This window comes from Gracilinanus agilis, chromosome 1 (assembly GCF_016433145.1).
Source record: "Gracilinanus agilis isolate LMUSP501 chromosome 1, AgileGrace, whole genome shotgun sequence".
Classification (NCBI taxonomy): domain Eukaryota; kingdom Metazoa; phylum Chordata; class Mammalia; order Didelphimorphia; family Didelphidae; genus Gracilinanus; species Gracilinanus agilis.
In genome coordinates, this window is record NC_058130.1 from 230,682,775 (window position 1) to 230,703,275 (window position 20,501).

Genomic DNA, 20,501 nt, shown 5'->3' on the forward strand with positions numbered 1-20,501 from the left:
CACTTTTAAGCTTAATCTTCATTATTAGTATTTCTTCATCACTTTATTGAGTCTAGAAAATCAATGAACAATAAGTGATTTGTAGCATTTGCCAATTTCTATAATGTAAATGTTCTCATTGAAAATTTAACAATTGATTCTTGAAGTGGATGATAACCTACTTAAAAAGTGAAACTACTATGGCTTTCCTGGGAGCTCCTCCTCTTTTTTGCTTAAAAAAAAATCCAAATCAAATGCTTTTTAGTGGGCAGGTTGTTAGAGTATATCATTTACTTGCTCAGGATAATGATTCCATATCAGGTAACACATTACTGAAGGGAATGGTATGTGATGTTCTTTGAGAACAAAAGACATGAGATGTGTTTGGAGAGGAAAAAAAAAAGACTTCTGACTGCATTAGAGCAGGAAACAAAGAGACTGAAATAACAGGGCCATTCTCAGAGCTCTTCAGAATGGTTCTAGCACATTTTGTTGAAAGCTTAGCCCTTATCAGAAGATGGGGATTAAATGATTCCATTGGTGATAACTTTTCCCCCTCTCTTTCACTTGCTTTTCTCTGTTCAATCTTTTCCAACTCCATCTGATCAGCTCTCTTGCCTTTCTCTGTAGTTAATAAAACAGCTTATCTTTTTTTTCTTGGGTGAAGGGGAAAGGTGGAATATGCGGCCCATGGATCCCTGATGACGGACAGATATTTACTCACACCCTGTCTGCTGTTGGCAAAATGACACAGAGAAACTGGACAGCCAAGGTATGACCCACCTGTGACCTCCTGAGCTTATATGAGCAATGTGATGACCTTAGTGCAGGGCACAAACATTCAGAGAGCAGCATTCCAATCCCAGAGAGCCAGGTGGTTGTGTGTGGCAGATATGAGATGCTCTGAGAGAGTGTTGGGAGAATCCAAGAAAGAGAGCTGGTCTAAAAAAAAAGCTACAAACATAGGATCAAGATTTTGACATATGGAAACAAATTCTTGGCACCCCAAAATCTGTCTGTATGACTACAAATAAAGAGTATGCTGTAAATGTTAAAGTACTATCTAAATGTGAATTATTTTCCTAATAATTAATAATTACTTGTCTCAGTGGAGTAAAGTGGAAATTCTAAGATTATGAGAGATGTTTGAGGACCTTGTTTGGCAGCCTTGATATCAATGGGCCCCTTTTCTGACACCATCCCTAGTGCCAGGCGTGCGCCTATAGTACCAATTCTGGTATCTCTTTCTTGAAGTACTTGGATAGGTGATTTTATCAATCATTTCAAAAAGCAATTTGAATTGTTTGGCCACCATAGTATAAAATGACTTCTTTCTGTATTTACTTTCCTAATCCAATCCAATCCAGTCCAATTCTATCTGATTTATTCATCATCATCTGATTTTATTTACTATGTGCCGGGTTATATGGTCAGAACAGAGGATACAAAATGAAACTGTTCCTGTCCCCAAGAAGCTTCTATTCTAACGAGATGAGGGGGTAGGATTAGGGGATGCAACATGAACACAAGTAAGTAATAGGAGTATGAATGAAGTAATATCAACTGATTTAAGAGGCAGAGGATGTGACTAATTTTAGAGTGACACCTGAGTTGTGTTTCCCTTTTCCCTTCTGTCCCTGTACAGAATGCTCTGGAATTATAACTCAGAAGAGTTCAGGGGAAGTCTTTTGCTCTCCTTTTCTCAACTTAAAAGTAAACAAACAAAGGAAAGGGGGGAAAAGTCTTAGATTGGGAGTCAGAGGACCTAGATTCAAATTCTGACTCCTCTTTTTTATCTGTGTGTCCTTGGGCAAGTCACTTAAACTCCCTGGGCATCAATTTCCTAACTTGTAAAATGAGGGTGTTAGGCTAGATATCTTATAATGTCTCTTTCAGCACTGCAGGTATGATGCTATGATATCTTTCTCTTTTATAATACATTTTAAAAATTATGTTCCCCCCATCCTCCAGCAAGTCAAACCTTGTAACAAAGATTAAAAAAAAAAGTTTAGCAGAACCAATCAACACGCCAGCCATATTCGATGGTAACTGCAATATCTGATATTCCAAGTTCAAGAGAGTACGGAGATACATTTTTTTATGTCTTCTCCAGGGATAAGCTGAGTAATTACAATTAATTTCATAATGTTAGCTTTGTTTCATCCCCATCCCTTTTTACATTGTTGTCAATGTGCATGTGTGTCAAAGCTTCCATCTTAGGGTCACTTTCTGTCTCCTATACTGAAGAGAGAAACCCGAAGTAGAAATGGCTGTCAGGAATTCAACATCCAGGCTTAATTCACCTAGCCAAGCCTTTGTTTAGTGGCCATGGAGCCTCTATGCTGCCAGGCTGAAGGAAAAGGTACAGGCTCTCCCTCACTTCTCATAGGAAGACTTGAATCTAAGAAGCACAAGCTGGAAGATCCCCCTTTTTGTTCTTGTTCTTATTCTTCTTGTCCTTGTTCTTTTTTCTTCTTCTTTTTTAAAACTCTTACCTTCTATCTTAGACTCAATACTATGTATTGGTTCCAAGGCAGAAGAGTGGTAAGAGCTGGGCAATGGAGTTAAATTACTTGCCCAGGGTCACACAGCAAGGAAGTGTACATGAGGCCATATTTGAACCCAGGACCTCCAATCTCTGGGCTTGGCTCTCAATCCACTGAGCCATCTAGTTGCATCCTGCCTTCTTTTTAACTGATGTATTGTCCTAGATGGGGGAAAGACCAAGGGGCCACACAGGTTTTGCTACATCATTCCAAAACCTAAGGGAAGCTAGGTGGTGAATTGATAAACTGCTGTTCCTGGAGTCAGAAAGAGTCATCTTCTTGAGTTCAAATCCAACCTCAGATACTTACTAGCTGTGTGACTCTGGGCAAGTCACGTAACCCAGTTTGCCTCAGTTTCCTCATTTGTAAAATGAACTGGAGAAGAGCATGGCAAACCACTTTGTTCTCCTTGCCAAGAAAACCCCAAATGGGGTCATGAAGAGTCAGACAAGACTGAAAAGACTGACAACTACAACAGCCAAAGCCTCTAGTTCTTTCAGCACTGAGCTGAAGAAATTACAATGCAGGCTCAGCACTCCATGGGGTGTGCTCTTGCCAGAGCAGACCAGGGGAGCCTACTGTTTAGACCCTATTAAATAAATCTCCAGGGAAGGTCTTCTTCACTGCAACCCCAGCACTTTATTCCACTCACAAAGTTAGAATTCCAAGGCTTGTCAGCTGGTACATAGGGATATAGTACCAACATGCATCTGTGTGACTGTGGTTTTGGGTGCTGAGATGAGCATCATTATTTCCAAAGGAGGACAATGCATTCCTCTTTGTACCCAGACTTAAAGGGGAAAAAAGGAGTCTCTCTCTCTTTTTTTTTCACCTAGAAATCTTCTAGAAAACAAGGCTATAATACTATCAGATACTGAATACATTTTATATTTGTTCATTCATATCTTAAAAACTAACCCCGATTAGACATTTCTGGACAGCCGAAGCCTAGGGAGGATACAATTTTTTTTCTGGTGATAATCTTATTATGCTGTCACTTCCATCATATTGGATTTATAAACTGTCAGGGAAATTTGGGCAGCTTTCCTGAGCCTGGAGTTATAGGCACAACTACTGGAGAGAGCCCCGGGGGGAAAACAATGCTGAGACCCTTGCTTTCACCAACAAATTCAAGGACGTTCAGAAATAAACCTGCCATGCTGTGGTGTCTATTGGGGGATCTAGTATGACATCCTATTTCCAAAGCTCCCTGTAGTATAGCTAGATCTCATTAATAGGAACTATTTCTATTACCATTTGCTATTAAATAACAGGAAAAGTCAGCAACTGAGTTGATAAACATTAGCTGAAATTTTTGGTCCCTTTAGGCCATGAACTTTTTGTAAATTGATCCCCTCTGTGATTTCATTTACTCTTGTGAGTAAATAGTATCAGTTCTATAGGGTTCTGCTGGAGAAAACTCTCTATTATTTGAATCTGTCAATCATATACTGAGAAGCCGGATAGAGAGCCACCTCCTGGATTTAAGTCCATTTTCTGACACATACCAGCTGTGTGATCCATCTAAAGTCACTTAACTTCTCAGGACCTCAAGCAGTTTTCTTCTAAGGCCCTGAGTAGAGTAGGTGCTCAACCCCACGGAGAGAATTTCCTAATTGGGAATCATGAAATCATACCTGAGGAATCAAGGTGTTTTCCTTCCTTAGTTTGCAAGCTTGGATTTGGGACCTTTCTCTTTTACTTATTTCCTGTGCTTTTTCCCCTTTAGTAGTATTTAAGTATGATAGATAGGCAGTTGATTAAGATGCAAAATCTATTGCAGTGTGAGAATGTAGGGTATAAACTGTATATACTTCAGTAAAATACCAGGATGTGTCATTGTAAGGCAGCTGGAGAACAGGGCAAGCCACTTCACTATTCCCCCTGAATAGTCCTGAACTTGGAGTCAGGAAGAAATGTGTTCAATCTTGCCTTAGATTCTTGCTAGATTGTGATCTTGGACAAGTCACTTAACCTGCATCAGTCTCAGTTTCCTTTATTTTTAAACTGGGGATAATAGTGCCTGTTTCATAGGACTGTTGTGAGACCCCAAAGTGATGATATGTAAAGTGCTTTGAAAACTTTAAGGTGATATAGAAATACCTATCCTCTATCAACAGTTGACCATAAGCAGCAATGCAACCACCCTGTGGCCATAGCGTGCTCCCTCCAGGATTCCATCGTAATGGTGCTCTTCTCATGGGGCCCTCCAATCCCTTCCCTCTCCTGGCAAAGCTCCACTCACAGTAGGACTGTCCCTCGCACAGACACTCATTCCCCATTCCATTCTCCTTACCCCATTTCCTTAACTGTATTTGCTCCAGGTGAAAATATTCCGTGTTACACCTTTCCCTGGTCATCTTCTGCCCTTTTTTCAAGGGAAGTACCTAACTTTCAGGTTGAAATTGCCTTTCCTGTCTTTTATATTTTTAATCATAGAAAGAAAAACCATTATCCCTTAAAGTAATAATAATAATAATTGCTCCATTTCACATATTACTTTAAGATTTAGAAATTCCTTTTCTTATTATTGCCCTGTGACATATTACAAGTATGATTATTTCCCTTTTATAGGCAGGGAAAGTGAGAGGTAGAGTTGTTAAGTGGCTGCTTATAGTCACACAACTACAAAAGATTAGCCCCTAGGTGGCACAGTAGGTAGAGTACTGGGATTGGAATCAGGAAGACTCATCTTCACGAGTTCAAATCTGGCCTCAGACACTTACTAGCTATATGACTTTGGACAAGTCACTTAACTCAATTTGCCTCAATTTCTCATCCATCAAATGAGCTGGAGAAGAAAATGGCAAACCATTCCAATATCTTTAACCTAATATGGAATTAGATCTTAATCAATGATACATGTAAAATCCAGTGGAATTGTGCATCGACTACGGGGGTGGTGGTGGAAGGGTTTGGGGGAGAGAGAAAGAACATGAAACATGTAACTATGGGAAAATATTCAAAATTAAATTTAAAATAAAAAAATAGAAAAGAAAACTCGGGTTCAAATTTACCTTTGACCCTTATAAGCTTCAGTGGCCATGGACATATATTTAACTTTTATCAAGTTGTAGGTTTTCCTAGTTTTAGAATGTAGATAATAATATAGCTTGTGGCATGGTGACAAAAACTAACATTATAAAGGATTTCAGAGTTGCTATGAGATGCAAATAAAATATTCAAGACAACTCAAAGATCCCACCTACTGCAGGAAGCCTTTCCAGGACCCCATCACCCCAGCCCCCCAATTGCTAGTGTCTTCCCATCCAAAATTGATTTGTATTTAATTTGCATATGTATATGTATGTGTATATTATTGGGGATGTAGACACTAAATGATAACTCTAGTCCAGCTATCAATAATATGGAATTAGGTCTTGATCAATGATACATGTAAAACCCAGTGGAATTGCGTGTTGGCTGAGGGGGGGTAGGGGGGCTTTGGAGAGAGGAAAAGAACATGAAATATGTAACTATGGGAAAATATTCAAAATAAAAACAAAAAACCCCCACCCAAATAGGGTCACAGAGTCAGACATGACTGACATGACAACAACAAAAGTCTTATAACCCCAATGATATCTGTATCTTCTCATGGACTAAAGAGGGTTGGGGAGGGTAGAGAATACACACCCCAATTCCCAAGATGCCCAGCTGTCATTTAAACATTTTGGAAATAGCTTTTTTTTTTTTAAATAGTTACTGCCTTGTTTGATGATTCCCCTGAATTCTTCTCCAAACCCCTGTATTGACTTTCTCTTCTTTTTTTTCCTCTTCTCTCTGCTAGGAGGCATTTCTGCTTATCAAATTATCTTCTCCCACTTCACTTCCTCATAATAAACACCATGTTTTTCTATTGATAAACATCATTTTTGTTCATTACAAGAAAACATGAATATAGGATCTTGAAAGCCTTATTTCATATTTGATAATATCATGTTATTAGAAAATGGTATAATAGGATCATAGGTTTAGACTTTATCTTAATTTTACAGAAGAGGAAACCAAGGCCCAGAAAGATAGTGACTTGTTCAAGGTCACACAACTAGAATGAATAACATCCATGATTCAAGCTCAAGGTCTCTGACTCCAAAAGCATTTTTTCTTGTTTATTTTTTTCTGGGCTGCCTATCAACATATGAAACATTTTGGACTTGAGCTTCTTTTCAAAGTCTCAATGTGAACTTTATTATCATGGTGTAACAGAAATTACACTGGTAATGACTGGTAGACTAAGACCTGGAGGTCTGAGTTCTAGACTTATCTGCTGATTATCATTTGAACTTGAAAAAATTCAGTCCCTGTGAATCTTAATTTCTTCATCTATAAACAAGGCTAAATACCTGCCCTGCCTGCCTTTATAGATCACCTAAGAGAGTACCTGGGAAGATACTTTGTAAAAAGAGAAAGGGATATACAAATGATGGCTATTATTACTTTGTTATTATTGCATTCCTTAAACTTTACAGTACTTCCCTCCATCTTCCCCTCATTTACCCAGGTAAATTTGTTCATTTCTATAAGCCAGCAATTTACCACAAATTGCTAGGAAACAGGTTCTGAACAACCAAAGAGAACCATATCACATCTGAAGCGAGGCTCGATAGAAATTGGGTGTTTTTTTAATCTTGTGAGTTCTGTTCCTGAGCTGTAATTGTTGTTTGTTCTTTAGATTTTTAAGTCATTTTGCCAAACAAAATGTACAATATGAATGCAAAATAGCTAGAGATGTTTAATTATGCCCCTTTTTGAAAATTGTTTTCTCCTTAAGTTATATGATTTTAGGAAGCTTGCTGAATTCTTGAATTTGATTTACATTGTATAGCCAAAATAGATTTCAAAGAAATTAAAAAAAAATCTTTAATTTTACAATGAAGATCAATTATGGAAAATAGGATAGATATTAAAAAGGAAGTATAAAATTAGAAAGATAAAAATCATTTTCCTAGGCAATTATAAAAGTGTTTTACTAATGCTTTTTAGGTATTTATTATTAAAAACATTTACCTTCTGTCTTAGAAGTGATACTGAGTATTGGTTCCAAGGCAGAAGAGCAGTAAGGGGTAGGCTAGTGATGGTGAACCTTTTAGAGACCAATTACCCAAACCAAGACCCTCACATGCATGTGAGCTGCCCCTTTACTCCAGAAAGAGGAGAGAGGAAGTGTACCCATTAGGCTGCTGGGCAGAGGGGCAGGTGATGTATAAAATGTCCTCAGGCACAGTGGAGAGGGGGAAGAAAGCAGCCCTTTCTGGTACATGTTTCTATAGGTTTGCCAACATAGGGCTAGGCAATTTGGGTAAATTGACTTGCCCAGAGTCACATAGTTAGGAAGTATCTAAGGCTAGATTTGAACCAAGGACCTCCTGTTTTTCAGGCCTGGCTCTCTATCCACTGAGTCCCTAGCTGCCCTTTACGAATGCTTTTTAAAACCTTTAAAAATATATTTTTGTTATTTCCAAATGACTGCTTCCTCATTATAACAAAGAAGTAAAATTCAGTAAATCAAATTAACTATTTTTGGAAATGAATGTCTCATTTTACACCTAGAATCTAGTATAAGAAATCAGACAGGCTTCATCAGTGGCCTTTTTAAAGTTAGAATTGGTCACTGCATAATCAGAGTTCTAAAGTCTTTCATTGTTGTTTTCCTGAACATTATTATGATAATTGTGTTAACAGTTCATCTGATTGTTCATGTTGATCGGTATCAGATCATAAAAGGCTTCTAAGGCAATTTTCCAGGAAAGCAATCTTTCCATAAAATGGAAAGTGTGCTAAATGGATGATACAGTTAAAAGCAGAATGTGAACAGAAGAGATAATGATAAGATCTGATGACTGCTTGGATCTATAGGATGAGTGAAAGGGAGGAGTCTAGGACTAAATCAAGAAAGATGGTGGTGACTTCAAATAGAATCAGGAAAGTTTGGAAACAGGATGAATTTTTGAAGAAAGACTGTATATTAAGTTCTACTTTGGATGTACCAAGTGGAGACATCTATAGGACTTTCTATTGGAAATGTCCAATAGATAACTGGAGATTCATGATGGGACTCAGGGGAGAGACTAGGACTGGATTTATAGATTTGGAAGTCATAGAGTTGACAGTGAAATCTATGGGAGCTGCAGAGGTAGCCAAGGGAGAAAGTGTAGAAAGAGAAGAGAAGATGTTTCAAGACAGAGATTTGGGTGTATATCCAGAGTTGGAGGGCATAATGAATTATGATCCAGCAATGAAGATTGAGAAGGAGCAATCACAGAAGCAGGAAGATAACTAGAAGGAAACATCATCATGAAAGTAGAGAGAGGAGAGAATGTGCAAGAGAAAAAGGTGGACAATGGTCTTAAAAGCTTCAGAGTGAGGATTGGGAAAAGGTCCTCGGACTTGGCAATTAAGAGATCACTGGTAATTTATTTTTATTTTTTAAACCCTTAACTTCTGTGTATTGACTTATAGGTGGAAGAGTGGTAAGGGTAGGCAATGGGGGTCAAGTGACTTGCCCAGGGTCACACAGTTGGGAAGTGTCTGAGGCCAGATTTGAACCTAGGGCCTCCCGTCTCTAGGCTTGTCTCTCAATCCACTGAGCTACCCAGCTGCCCCCTATCACTGGTAATTTTGAAAAGAGCACTTTTGAAGGAGGTGGACAGTGGGCAGTGAAGAGTAGTAAAAGGGATGGAACCATCCTACTTGGAAATCTTGCATTTCTTACCAGTTAAGACTGTTTAAACATAAATGGCAGCATTAGTCAAGCATAAATTGCAAGCATTAGTCATTAGTACTGGTTCAGTAATACACAATGCTGGTGGGTCATCAGTTTTTTGTCTAATCTGTTTTATTAAACTCTGCCTCCCATATTCTCATTCCAGAAAGGTAGCGAGACATCTCCCACACTGACAAATGATGACAAAGTGGATAATGAGGGAGCAAGGGACCTGTACTGGAGACTCTGGCATTTCAGAAGAATCCCCCAAACCTGTGCATGCTCCTTATTCCATATGTTGTACATGTTAAACATCAAAACACACCTCCATCAGAATTTGGCCATGTCCATTTCCCATGGTTTTTGGGAGAGGTGAAGATTTCCCTGGAATAGGAGGTGACTAGCTCCCAGACCCTAACAAATATCTCAACCCAGATCCACAGAGGGTGGAGCTGCTAACTCTACACTTGGAGCTGCTACTCCACACCTGGACAGTTGCTATTCAGTCAACTCCAGAGAGTCTATATTTCTAGCCCTTGGACTTATCCATCAACCATAAGGCTACCTGATTAGTCCCCTTAATATTCCATCAGCTATCAGGCTATTATACCACCATAAACCTTTTCTTCTTAAAATAAAATTATTTTCTTACTTCTGGGTTGAACCGAGTTTGAGTCTCCCTTTCTTGGGATGAGACCCAGCTACATACTTGGGTGTGTTTGTCCCACAACACTTTCAGTTGAGTGTTGAACCCAGAAGGTGGATTTTTGAGAAACAAATGAAAAGAGTGGAAATGGAGACACTTCTTTCTAAGAATTTGGAGAGACATAGGACAATAATCTGAGGTAATGATAGGAGGTGGTGAGGGGCTTTTGAGGATGGAGGAGACATGGAAATATTTATGGACTGTAAGCAAGGACCCAATGGACAGGGAGAACTTGAATTCTGGAGAAAGCAGGAAAATGACAGTGATGATAACTTCTGGAGAAGATGGGAGGAGATGAGAGCAAGAGTACATACAGAAGACTTACCCTTGATGAGGCCAACTTTTCATCTGAATCTGGAGAAAAGGGAAAAGAGTGATAAGGATATATCAAGAAGGGAAGAAAAGACTATGCATTGTAAATATTCTCTACCTTCCAAGTAAGGGATGGAGGCAGGGCTGTGAGCTGAGATGGAGAAGGGGTAGTGATAGAAGCTTGAGGGAAGATTTACAATAGCTGCTATTGATAGTGGAGTAGAGAACCAATTAGCCAATATTAAAAATATTAAAAAGATTGCCTTGCAACAGTGAGGATCCAGTTGAGATTAGATAACATAAATTTGTGATGGACTCAGCTCAGTTGCATGATTTCCTCCAGTTCAATTCAGTAACACATCAGTAGAAGTAAAGGAAGAACTTTACAAAAGACAGGCACATTGAAAGGACAATGGGACAAGTGTTAAAGAGTAGAAAAAGTTGTACTATAACTATCTGTTTAACATGAAGACTTAAGTCCCAGAGTGTGGTGCAAGGGGGATAGGGTGGAGAGACTACACCAGATCTACATAAATTTGAAAAAAAAAGAATGCAAGAGAAATATTGGCAATGTATCAGCTAGTAGAAAGGGACTGTGAGGGTCAACTAGGTAGCAGAGTGGATAGACTACCAGGTCTGGAATTGAGAGGACCTGGGTTCAAATTTGGACTCAGACACTTCCTAGCTATGTGACTCTGTATGACTCAAATCAGTTTCCTAGCCCTTACTGCTCTTCTTCCTTAGAATTGATTCTTAGTATTCTAAGACAAAAGAGTTTTTAAAAAAGGAAAGTGGTTCATGGTGGAAAGAGAGGGTGGGTCTCACAATCAGGGAATTCTGGGTTAAGGTCTGTCTCTGAATCATATTGGCTATGTGACCCTGGACAAGTCATTTACCTTCTTGATATTCTGACTAGAAGTAGCCTAGAACTTGTCAATCTGCCTTGCTACAGGGAGTTTCCTCATCTAGGAATTCTCTATACCATTGAAAACAAAGGTCCAGTCCCTATCCCTTATCCTAGAGGAACTGCGTTTGGTTAATATTACTGTTGTTTAGTTGTTTTTCAATTGTGTCTGACTCATCATGACCCCATGGGGTGTTTTCTTGGCAAAGACACTGGAGTGGTTTGCCATTTCTTTCTCCAGTTCATTTTACAAATGAGAAAACTGAGGCAAACAAATTTAAGTAGTTTGTCCAAGGTCATACAGCTGATGCCAGATATGAAGTCATGAAGACGTCTTCCTGATTTCCAGCCCAGTGTGTTATCCATTGTGCTATCTAGCTATCCCTAGGTGTCAACTTTCACTGGTAGAATTTCCTCACCTAAAATCACATACTTAGTGCAAATGAAGCACTAATGATACAAAATCATTGTTATAAAACCTATTATTCTCAGTGTATATTTTATTGGAAATCAGTACAAATGATCAAAAAGCATTGTGGCATAGTGGTTAGAGAACTTGTCTTGAAGTCAGAAAGACCTGAGTTTAGTCCTGCTATTGGCTATGTGATTCTGAGAAAGTCACACTTGAGGTAACTCTCTGATTACAAGTTGCAAAAGAGCTGCTAGCCTGCATCACTATTCATATGGAATTTTCCTATTTCAGTGAAATAACAAGTTCGGTCCTTACCATTCAAGTCAAAATAAAAATTACTGCTTAATTATATATGGATTTGAGGACATCTTGAAGTAACTCCATGGACCTTGGAGTCCCAGAGACTATCGTTTTTGGGAATCATTGAGTTAGTTATTAAAACCCAATAGATTGAGAGTAATTTGCACATATGATGACGAATGAAGAAGGGCCTTTTCTTGTGATTTTGAAGAGTGGGCCAGATGATTTAAGATGTTTCCCCAGTATGTCCTTTGTGGAGGCAGGGGAAGAAGAGACACAGTCATCTTGAAGTTCCATTCCCATTCTGTTAGTGTGTGATACACACATCTGATTGTGTACATTGGTTCTGAAAGTCCTGTATTCCCAAGTGATGTTGCTAGGGCAGTAATGTTGCAAGGCCAAGATAAAATGAGCAGTCGTTTCTCACTGTCAAGAATACCCTTAAGAGAGAAGTTATTTTCAGTAGCTGAATCGAGGTTCAAGTTGAAAAACCAAATTCAGCTTGTACCACATTCAATACCCATAGGGTGACCTTAATGTGCTTTATATTTTGTTCATTTCAATGGGAGGCAGAGTTTGACGCTACTAAGCCAAGTGCCCTGGAGGCAGATACAGATCATTATTATCCTTTAAAGGCAGCAGCCCATGAACAAAGGGAAATGGATGAATTAACAACATTGGAGTCATGCCATTTACTCTGGCTTGCCTTTGTCTTTTCTAGGTTGTGTTGGTCCATGTGGGTGTGACTTCACTTATTGCTCACATCAGAATTGGAAAGATGCAGGTGGCTTTGGAAGCCAAAACCACAGTACTGCCTGCAACAGGTAAATCAGTTTTTTCATCCTACAAGAGAGGGTCTGGGGAGGTTGTCTTAGGGTACATCAATGATCATTGGCCATATCGGGCCACTTTCTGTGAATTGTCCTCCAGGGAACTGTGCCAGAGATGTCCTATTTAAAACTCCCTGGAGGCACTTTATAACAGAGAACTAGGGGTCAGGTGACCTGGATTTGAGTTTTTCACTGTCACTAATTTGCTATGTGAACTTGAATATTAATAATAATAACAGCAGATATTTATGTAGCCTTTTAGGGTTAACGAAGTGCTTGATACACAATATCTTTTCTAGTTTTACAATGATAGTAGGAAATCGGTGCAGCAGTTATTGTTATCCCCATTTTATAGATGAGAAACTGATGTCCTATGAAATTATTTTGACTAATATAACTAGCAAGCATCAGTGGAAGTATTTGAACCCAAATTTCTGCTGCTACTGATTCCAACTCTATCTCTCTTCTCTTCTCTTCCTTCTCCTCCTCTTCTTCCTTCCCTCTGCTCCTCTATATTATCCTTCTTTTCTTCCCTTTCCCTTTCTCTCTTCTCCTGTCTTACTTGTTCTTGTTCGTCTCTCTCTTCCCTCCCTTCTTCCATTTGTTCTTCTTTTTGTAAAACCATGTGGTTAGCCTAGTTGATGTCTGAGAACTCTTTCATTTCCACAGTTCTAATTTATAAAAATATATCTCCCACAAGTATTACACATACTGTGAGACATAGCTAAGGTGTAACTGGTTTTGTGGAATTCCTTTTTTTTGTCCTTTCCTTTTAAAAGCTTTGTTACAAAAGTTGGATCACTGGTTAAGGAGAGAGGAACAAGTTTAGAAATGGATGTGATATGAAGGCCTAGTTAAAAATAGAACAAGTAAAAATTTTAATCTCCTATAGAGAAGTCTCTTTTAAAATTTTTTATTCATTTATTTTTAACATTCAATTTAAAAATTTTGAGTTCCAAATTCTCTCCCCCATCTATTGAGAAGGCAAGCAATATATCATATATATGTGAAGCTGTACAAGACATATTTCTATTAGTCATGTTATAAAAACAAACAAAAAAAGCACAAGAAGAAAGTGAAAAACTATGCTTTAGCATGCACTAAGAATTTATCATTTCTCTTTCTGGAAGGAGATAATATATTATATCTTAGGTTCTTTGGAACTCTCTAGATCAGTGATGGGCAAACTTTTTAAAGAGGGGGTCAAAGGAAAGGAAATGCTCATCTGTCAGTCTGTTTCTAAGTCAACTCTTTCAAAGTTTCATTGTATTGTATCCTACTCATTGTATTCATCAGATTAGGAATAATGTCGGGTGGCCAGACAGAACATTTCAGGGGGCTGCATCTGGCCCGCCAGCAGTAGTTTGCCCATCACTACTCTAGATCATTGTGTTGATCAGAGAAGCTGTCTTTCATAGTTGCTTATCATTACAATATTGCTGTTATTGCATATAATATTCTCCTGGTTCTACTCACTTCATTTTGCATCAGTTCATATAAGTCTTTCCAAGTTTTCCTGAAATCATCCCCCTCATCATTTCTTATAGCAAAATAGTATTCTATCAGAATCATGCCACAGCTTATTCAGCCATTACTCAATCATGACAACCCTTCAATTTCCAGTTCTTTTCCACCAGAAAAAGAGCTTCTATAAGTATTTTTGTACATAGAGATCTTTTTGCCATTTCTTTAATCTCTTTGGGATATAGACCTAGTAGTGCTATTTCTGGGACAAAGGAATGATGTCTCTAATAGATTTTCTTTCTAAGTGCTTATTGATACAGGTTCATAAGCCCCCTGTCTTGGATTCTCTAGTGAGTCTGCTTAATCTTCTACAGCAGTTGGCAGAGGTCAGGAAGGTCTTCTTGTACCATTAAATATGTGTTCTACATCAAAAGAACAATAGGTAGTGACTCAGATCCTATTGACTGCTAACATGTGCATGCACTGGAGCAGACATATAAATTCTGGTATCGGTGTTGACTTCATTCTATATTCAATATGACTCTAGTCTACAGGATATCTAAGAAGTCTTTGAGTATGCAAAGGATGGATGCCAAGCAGCAGGAGCTTGGGTCTTCAAAGAAGTGTGTTGCATGCACAACTACCCTCAGAGTTCCTGAATAGATCCCTGTAGCTTTTCCACACGGTGGCTTCTGTGGGGGTCCATTAAAAAGCCCCTGTACCAGATGGTTTAACCTTAGGCTCAGGGGAGGCAATGGTCTCTAGGCTACCATAGTAGCTTAAAGAAATGTCTATTTTTGATGCCAAGCAGATCACTGGAATACAAGAAGGTTAAGCCTTACCTATGTGTCTGAATCGTATTTGTCCGGTATCTTTTAGGAAACCTACAGAACCCTCAGGGCTCCTGGAGGCAATTACAAACCATGCTGTTGGCAGTATGGAAGACTCAAGCCACTTTTCTGCCAGAAGGAATGCGTTCTGAACTCCATCTTCTTACTCACTGCCAGACTTGGCATGGGTTGGGCCTGTCCGATGCAGATCACAAATCCCTTAGGAGGGAGTCATGTTGAATTCTTGTACAATCAGTCCCTGGCATATTATTAATTCCATTGGACTAAATTGTCCCAATACTTAAGCTACTCCCCAGCAACTGTGCTAACTTCTGGGCTGATCAGACGCGATTTCATGTACTGATGTGCTAATATTCTAAATGGTGCCCCTTTGAGACCAATGAGAAGCCATTTAGCACATTTTTGGAGAAGGTTACTCAAGTGGCCTGGATGGAGGAGTTTTGGGGATAGAATAGTCTCATTTTAAACATGCTCTTGGGGTTTTTTTTAGAAATGGAACTGGAAGAAATTTCCAGAGAAAGCTATGGGAAAATTCTTATCTACTTACCATTGTAAATTCTAAGTTATTGGGGCAGCTAGGTGGCTCATTGGATAGAGAACCAAGCCTAGAGATGGGAAGTCTTGAGTTCAAATCTGGCTCCAGATTCTTCCTAACAGTGTGACCTTGGTTACAATCATTTAACCCCAATTACTTAGCCCTTAGCCCCTGTACCAGATGGTTTAAGCTTAGGCTCAGGGGAGGCAATGGTCTCTAGGCTACCATAGTAGCTTAAAGAAATGTCTATTTTTGATGCCAAGAAGATCACTATAATACAAGTGCACTCCTGCCTTGGAACAGATATTTAGTGTTGATTCTAAAGGTTTATTAAAAAAATGACAAGGTGTTTTTATTCTTGTTCAGTTAAATACAAAATATCCTGGAGAACTATCTGAAAATTTAAAATTTTGTTTTTATAAACTGAGTCACTCTGGAAACAATACAAAGGGTCTTGGGTTAAAGATTAATGGAATTAGACTCCAGAGGATTCAAAGTTGGAAGGTACACTTACTTATTTTCAGTCATCTAGTTCAATTCTTTTATTTTACAGAGAAGGAAACTAAGGTCCAATAAAGTTAAATGACTTGCCCAAAATCATAGAGAGAATAAATAACAGAATAAGGATTCAGCCTTAGCTCCTTTAACTTTAAATCTCATATTTTTTCCCCATGACAACATGCTATCTCATTGGAAATAGTATTCAGAATAAACCTTGACATTATAAATCCCTATCATGGCAGACTGAAGTTGTAAGAGACTTTTGATATCCTCTGGCCCAACCTTGTTTTATAAATGATTAAAATGAGGCACAGATTACCACACTTCTGCCTTGGAGCCAATACTGTGTATTGGCTCCAAGACAGAAGGTAAGGGTTTAAAAAAATGAGGTACAGAGCAATGAAATGCCTTGTCCACTCTAATTAACATCAGGGCCTGTTCTAAAGCCAGGTTCATCATTAATTAGAACCGAAGGCTCCACTTCTCCGAGGCAATACTGCATTTTATTTTATTGGCTTTCTTTTCTTTGGCTTTGAAATTATTCATTTCCTAACATTCTGTTGTTTTTTTTTCCCTTCTGTTCAGTATGTGGGGATGGCCTGTGTGAAGAGGATGAGGGATGTTCCATATGCCCAGTGGACTGTGGGGAATGCCCACTTACTACAGATGTCTGGGTAGCCATTGCTTTGCCAATCTGTTTGGTCTGTATTGCTTTCATTCTTATAATCATGGTAGGTTTTGCTTAACATCTGTGGTATTTTTCTTAGCTACTTGTTTTCAAAAGTTCTGTTTCTTTGCCCAGATCTACCGTCTCATTACATGAAGAGTGATTTGATGGAAAGAACTCTAGAGTCTCTAAACCTGAGTTCTTCACCCCAAATCTGCCTTTAACCAGCCCCAGTCAAAGAACTTCATCTTTGCTTTATTTTTCTCATTTTAAAATTAAGGTGTTGTAATCCTCTATGCCCAAAGTTCCTTCTATCTTCAATTTTCTGTGATTTCAGAATTCCTCATACTTTTAATTGTGATCAGACAAGAGGCTATTTGTCCCAGACAGATACTTCTGCATTGGTGAGGTATAGAAGACATGTCTTAAGAGTATGAAGGGTATAGATTGAGCCTAACTATTGCTTTGGGAGATTGTTTCATGGGAAATGTGATGTGCATATTTATGGATTCCATTTCTGCCTCTCAAATTGACTCACTAACTGGCCAGAAGCAAAGTCCTAAATTCAGCAGACGGATACAGTGGAACAAACACTGTTTAAAGCTGAGTTTGAAGCTTAGTTCTATTTTCTACTTGTATGATTTGAACAAATCACTCAGCATCTCTGGGTTTTTCATTTCTCATGTAAAATGAAAGAGTTGGAGTAGTTATTTCTATTTTCCTGAGATCTCTCACTCAGTTATATGTTCATTGTTCTAGTAGCCCTTTCCACTTTTTAGCCATGGTGACTGTTAAGAAAATACCTACAGCATCTCTCAGAAGGGCATCACTAAAGGCAGTATGTTGTAATAAAATAACTCAGAATTTAGAGTCAGAGAAGCTGGATTAGAATTATGGCTTTGCTTAAATCTGTATGATCAAATTACTTCCATTTATGGGTCTCAATTTCCTCCTCTGTAAAAAAAGAATTTTGGACTAGGTCTAAATCCCATATAACCATCAGGACTTGTCTCTCTCGGCTGCCTTTGTTTGTGAGTGCAGTGGAAAGAGCACTAGTTTTGGAGTTAGAGGATCTGGGTTTACATCTTGGCTCTATGACTTCCTACCTTCCTATGTAATAAAGATCAGCGGGATGAGAGTCAGGGAACCTGGATTCAAGTATCTCCTGTGGGACTAGTGATATGATATTGGACAAGTGATTTTCTTATTCAAATTTCTTGAGTCTCAGTCTCCTCATCTATAAAATGATTAGATGGCCTCCGAAATCCCTTCCAAATCTACTGCTATGATCTTATGATGAAATGATAATTTAAAAAAGTTATCTTTTAAATGTGTCCTTTCACATTTGCTCCTTTATTACCCCCCAAATAGTGACATGGTTGTTCTATTTTTTCTTCTCTTGCCCTACTAGTACTTTATTCCTTGTAGCTTGAGAATTGTGTGGCATCATTTGGTGCTTTACAAAAGTGGGGCATTTCACAAATACTGTTGGAAGTTTGATGGAATGTTGTTTCTCAGTTCCAGAGGAGTCAGCTTATTACAACTGTATACAGGGCACAATACAATGTGTCAGCATCTCAGATGATCAGAGGATCACAGTTTTAGACCTGGGAGGGACCTTAGAGGGTCCCAAACCCAACCCTCTCATTTTATAAATGAAGAAACTGAGGCCCCAAGACTTGAAGTGATTTAAAGGTCACACGTGTAGTGTAGTGTAGGATTTGAACTCAGGTCCTCTGATCACAAAGCCAGTGTGCTCTTTCCACTATAGCAGATAAAATGTTTTATCATGTGACGGGAAGACATGAAAAACATATGTATATATATAAGACAACATGCAAAGAAAACATAAAAAGCTTGTTCATCAGCCACCTCTATGACCTCTTTAGTTCACCCTGGTTTCTCAATGTTTCCCCTGCAGTCAGTTAGTATATATTTAGGGAATGTGAATTCATTTGAATATTATTCTAAAATAGAAAGCACAGCTAGTCTCCAAAATTTGTATAATGTATTCCAAAGCCAAATACCAATAATTTAGGATTTCATGCTGTTTGGGGTTATTGAGGCCATGTTCTTTTCTATTATTTCAGATAAAAGAGATTGTAAATGAGAGCCATCACTCATCAACCTGTGCCATAGTCTTCCTCCTCTCAAAGATTCCAAATATATCAGAAGGGAGTCAGCAGTATCAAATGAGATAATGCATGCAAAGTGCTAGCTACTGAAATGTCAGCAATTTTTGTTACCAATCTCATTATTTTAATATGGGGTCAAAGTATGTAGAGATACACAGAAGTGACTTCAAGTAACCTGATATTATCTCAAATGTTCTGAGCATTAGTTTTTCATTTTTGTCATTGTTTACATGTAGCGTCCTCTATTTGGGAATTTATAGTCAGTTTTTTATTCGATAGTGTTATTATCATCTTTAGGAGTTTTAGTAATGATAATGCCCACAAGCATGGATAATCTCTAATTACGGGAACCCCCAAATTATAGGGATGCCCATAATTTTAAAAGCATAACATTCTAGACATTTGCTGTTTGCTCATTATAATGTGAGCTCCCAAGGGTAGGACTGTGTCTTTGTCTTTCTTTGTACTCCAAAAGCTTAGTACAATATTTGGAACATAATAAGTGCTTACTACATGCTTTTGACAGACAGTTTTCTTATTGTGGATGTTTTGTTTTGTTTTTAGTGGTTTCAGTATCAGAAGCAAAAGATGTTTTGGGATGAAAGTTGGATTATAGATTTCACCCGCATCAAACAAGGTTTGTAAATAATGATGGGCAATCTGTTATTTTCAAGCCACCTTCAGTTTGTGTCTTCACATTCTGATAAGAAGCTAAATGAAAATGCACAGAAGACAGGCTCTGTCTGGCTGGGTTCATGTTATTTTGTCTTGATATTTCTGCTCATATGGCCCTTAGGTCCAAAGTCACATTAGTTATCTTGATAGAGGCTGTAAGAGAGCAATTTAAGATGCAGAGAGAGATGGAAATTTGCCACCTGTATCTTTAATTTAGCTGTGAAATGCTCACTGCAGACAAAGATGAGTGAAAAAAAAACCTGTCATCGGAACTTTGACTTTTTTTGCAAGGACGTCACTGAAGGTTGTATGTCCTCCCTCTAACACCTTTTTGTGGTTAACTAATGATACAATTGGGAAAATGAGGAGGGGGTGGAGATAGGCAAAAAGGTAAATTCTCTTGGGAAGATGATAAAAATTGTCCCAATGGATGGGCTCTTTGGGCATCATTATTTCCTTAGAGTGTCTACGAATACGAGCTTTGGAAATCAAATTCAAGGTCATTCCACTTAACAGAAACTTTTCTTTTTTCCTCATAATAATGAGGAAAAATGGATGCAAATAAAGCATTAAACATCTTCACAATTCATTAGTTTGTCTCTCTGCTCCAGTTTAGCTTTTCCTCCTTGAACATAAGCCCTGCAAGACTTCTCTTTCTTTAGTTCTCTTGATAATGACTGCTGATGTCTTTCTGCTATGGTTCAATCTATTTAATCTAGTGCTTTTTACTATCAGAGTTTCCAAGGGTCCAAAGATCCACTTCCTCACATTACGGTGCATTCAAGTCCTCCCTAGAAGAGAGCTTCTTCTAGTTCTCATGGAGAACCCATTGTTCAGATCAGAGATACACAATTGAGGTGGTGCCCTTTTTATCACTCAGATGTCACTGAGTATAATATCCAATATAACATACTTTTCAGGAATAAAACTTTATAGCATGACTAATTCTCTTGTTCTATAGAAAAAATGTTGTTTTGT

At 38.4% G+C, this 20,501-nt stretch overlaps 1 protein-coding gene across 1 annotated transcript in view; it reads left to right on the forward strand.

Moving 5' to 3' along the window:
* Nucleotides 1-20,501, forward strand: part of LOC123250226 (atrial natriuretic peptide receptor 1-like) — a 123,479-nt gene that overhangs the window by 14,427 nt on the left and 88,551 nt on the right. The window contains exons 4-7 of the mRNA XM_044679246.1: nucleotides 654-751; nucleotides 12,587-12,689; nucleotides 16,632-16,777; nucleotides 19,413-19,485. Of these exons, the coding sequence (XP_044535181.1) occupies nucleotides 654-751; nucleotides 12,587-12,689; nucleotides 16,632-16,777; nucleotides 19,413-19,485 (420 nt within the window). The remainder of the gene's footprint in view (nucleotides 1-653; nucleotides 752-12,586; nucleotides 12,690-16,631; nucleotides 16,778-19,412; nucleotides 19,486-20,501) is intronic.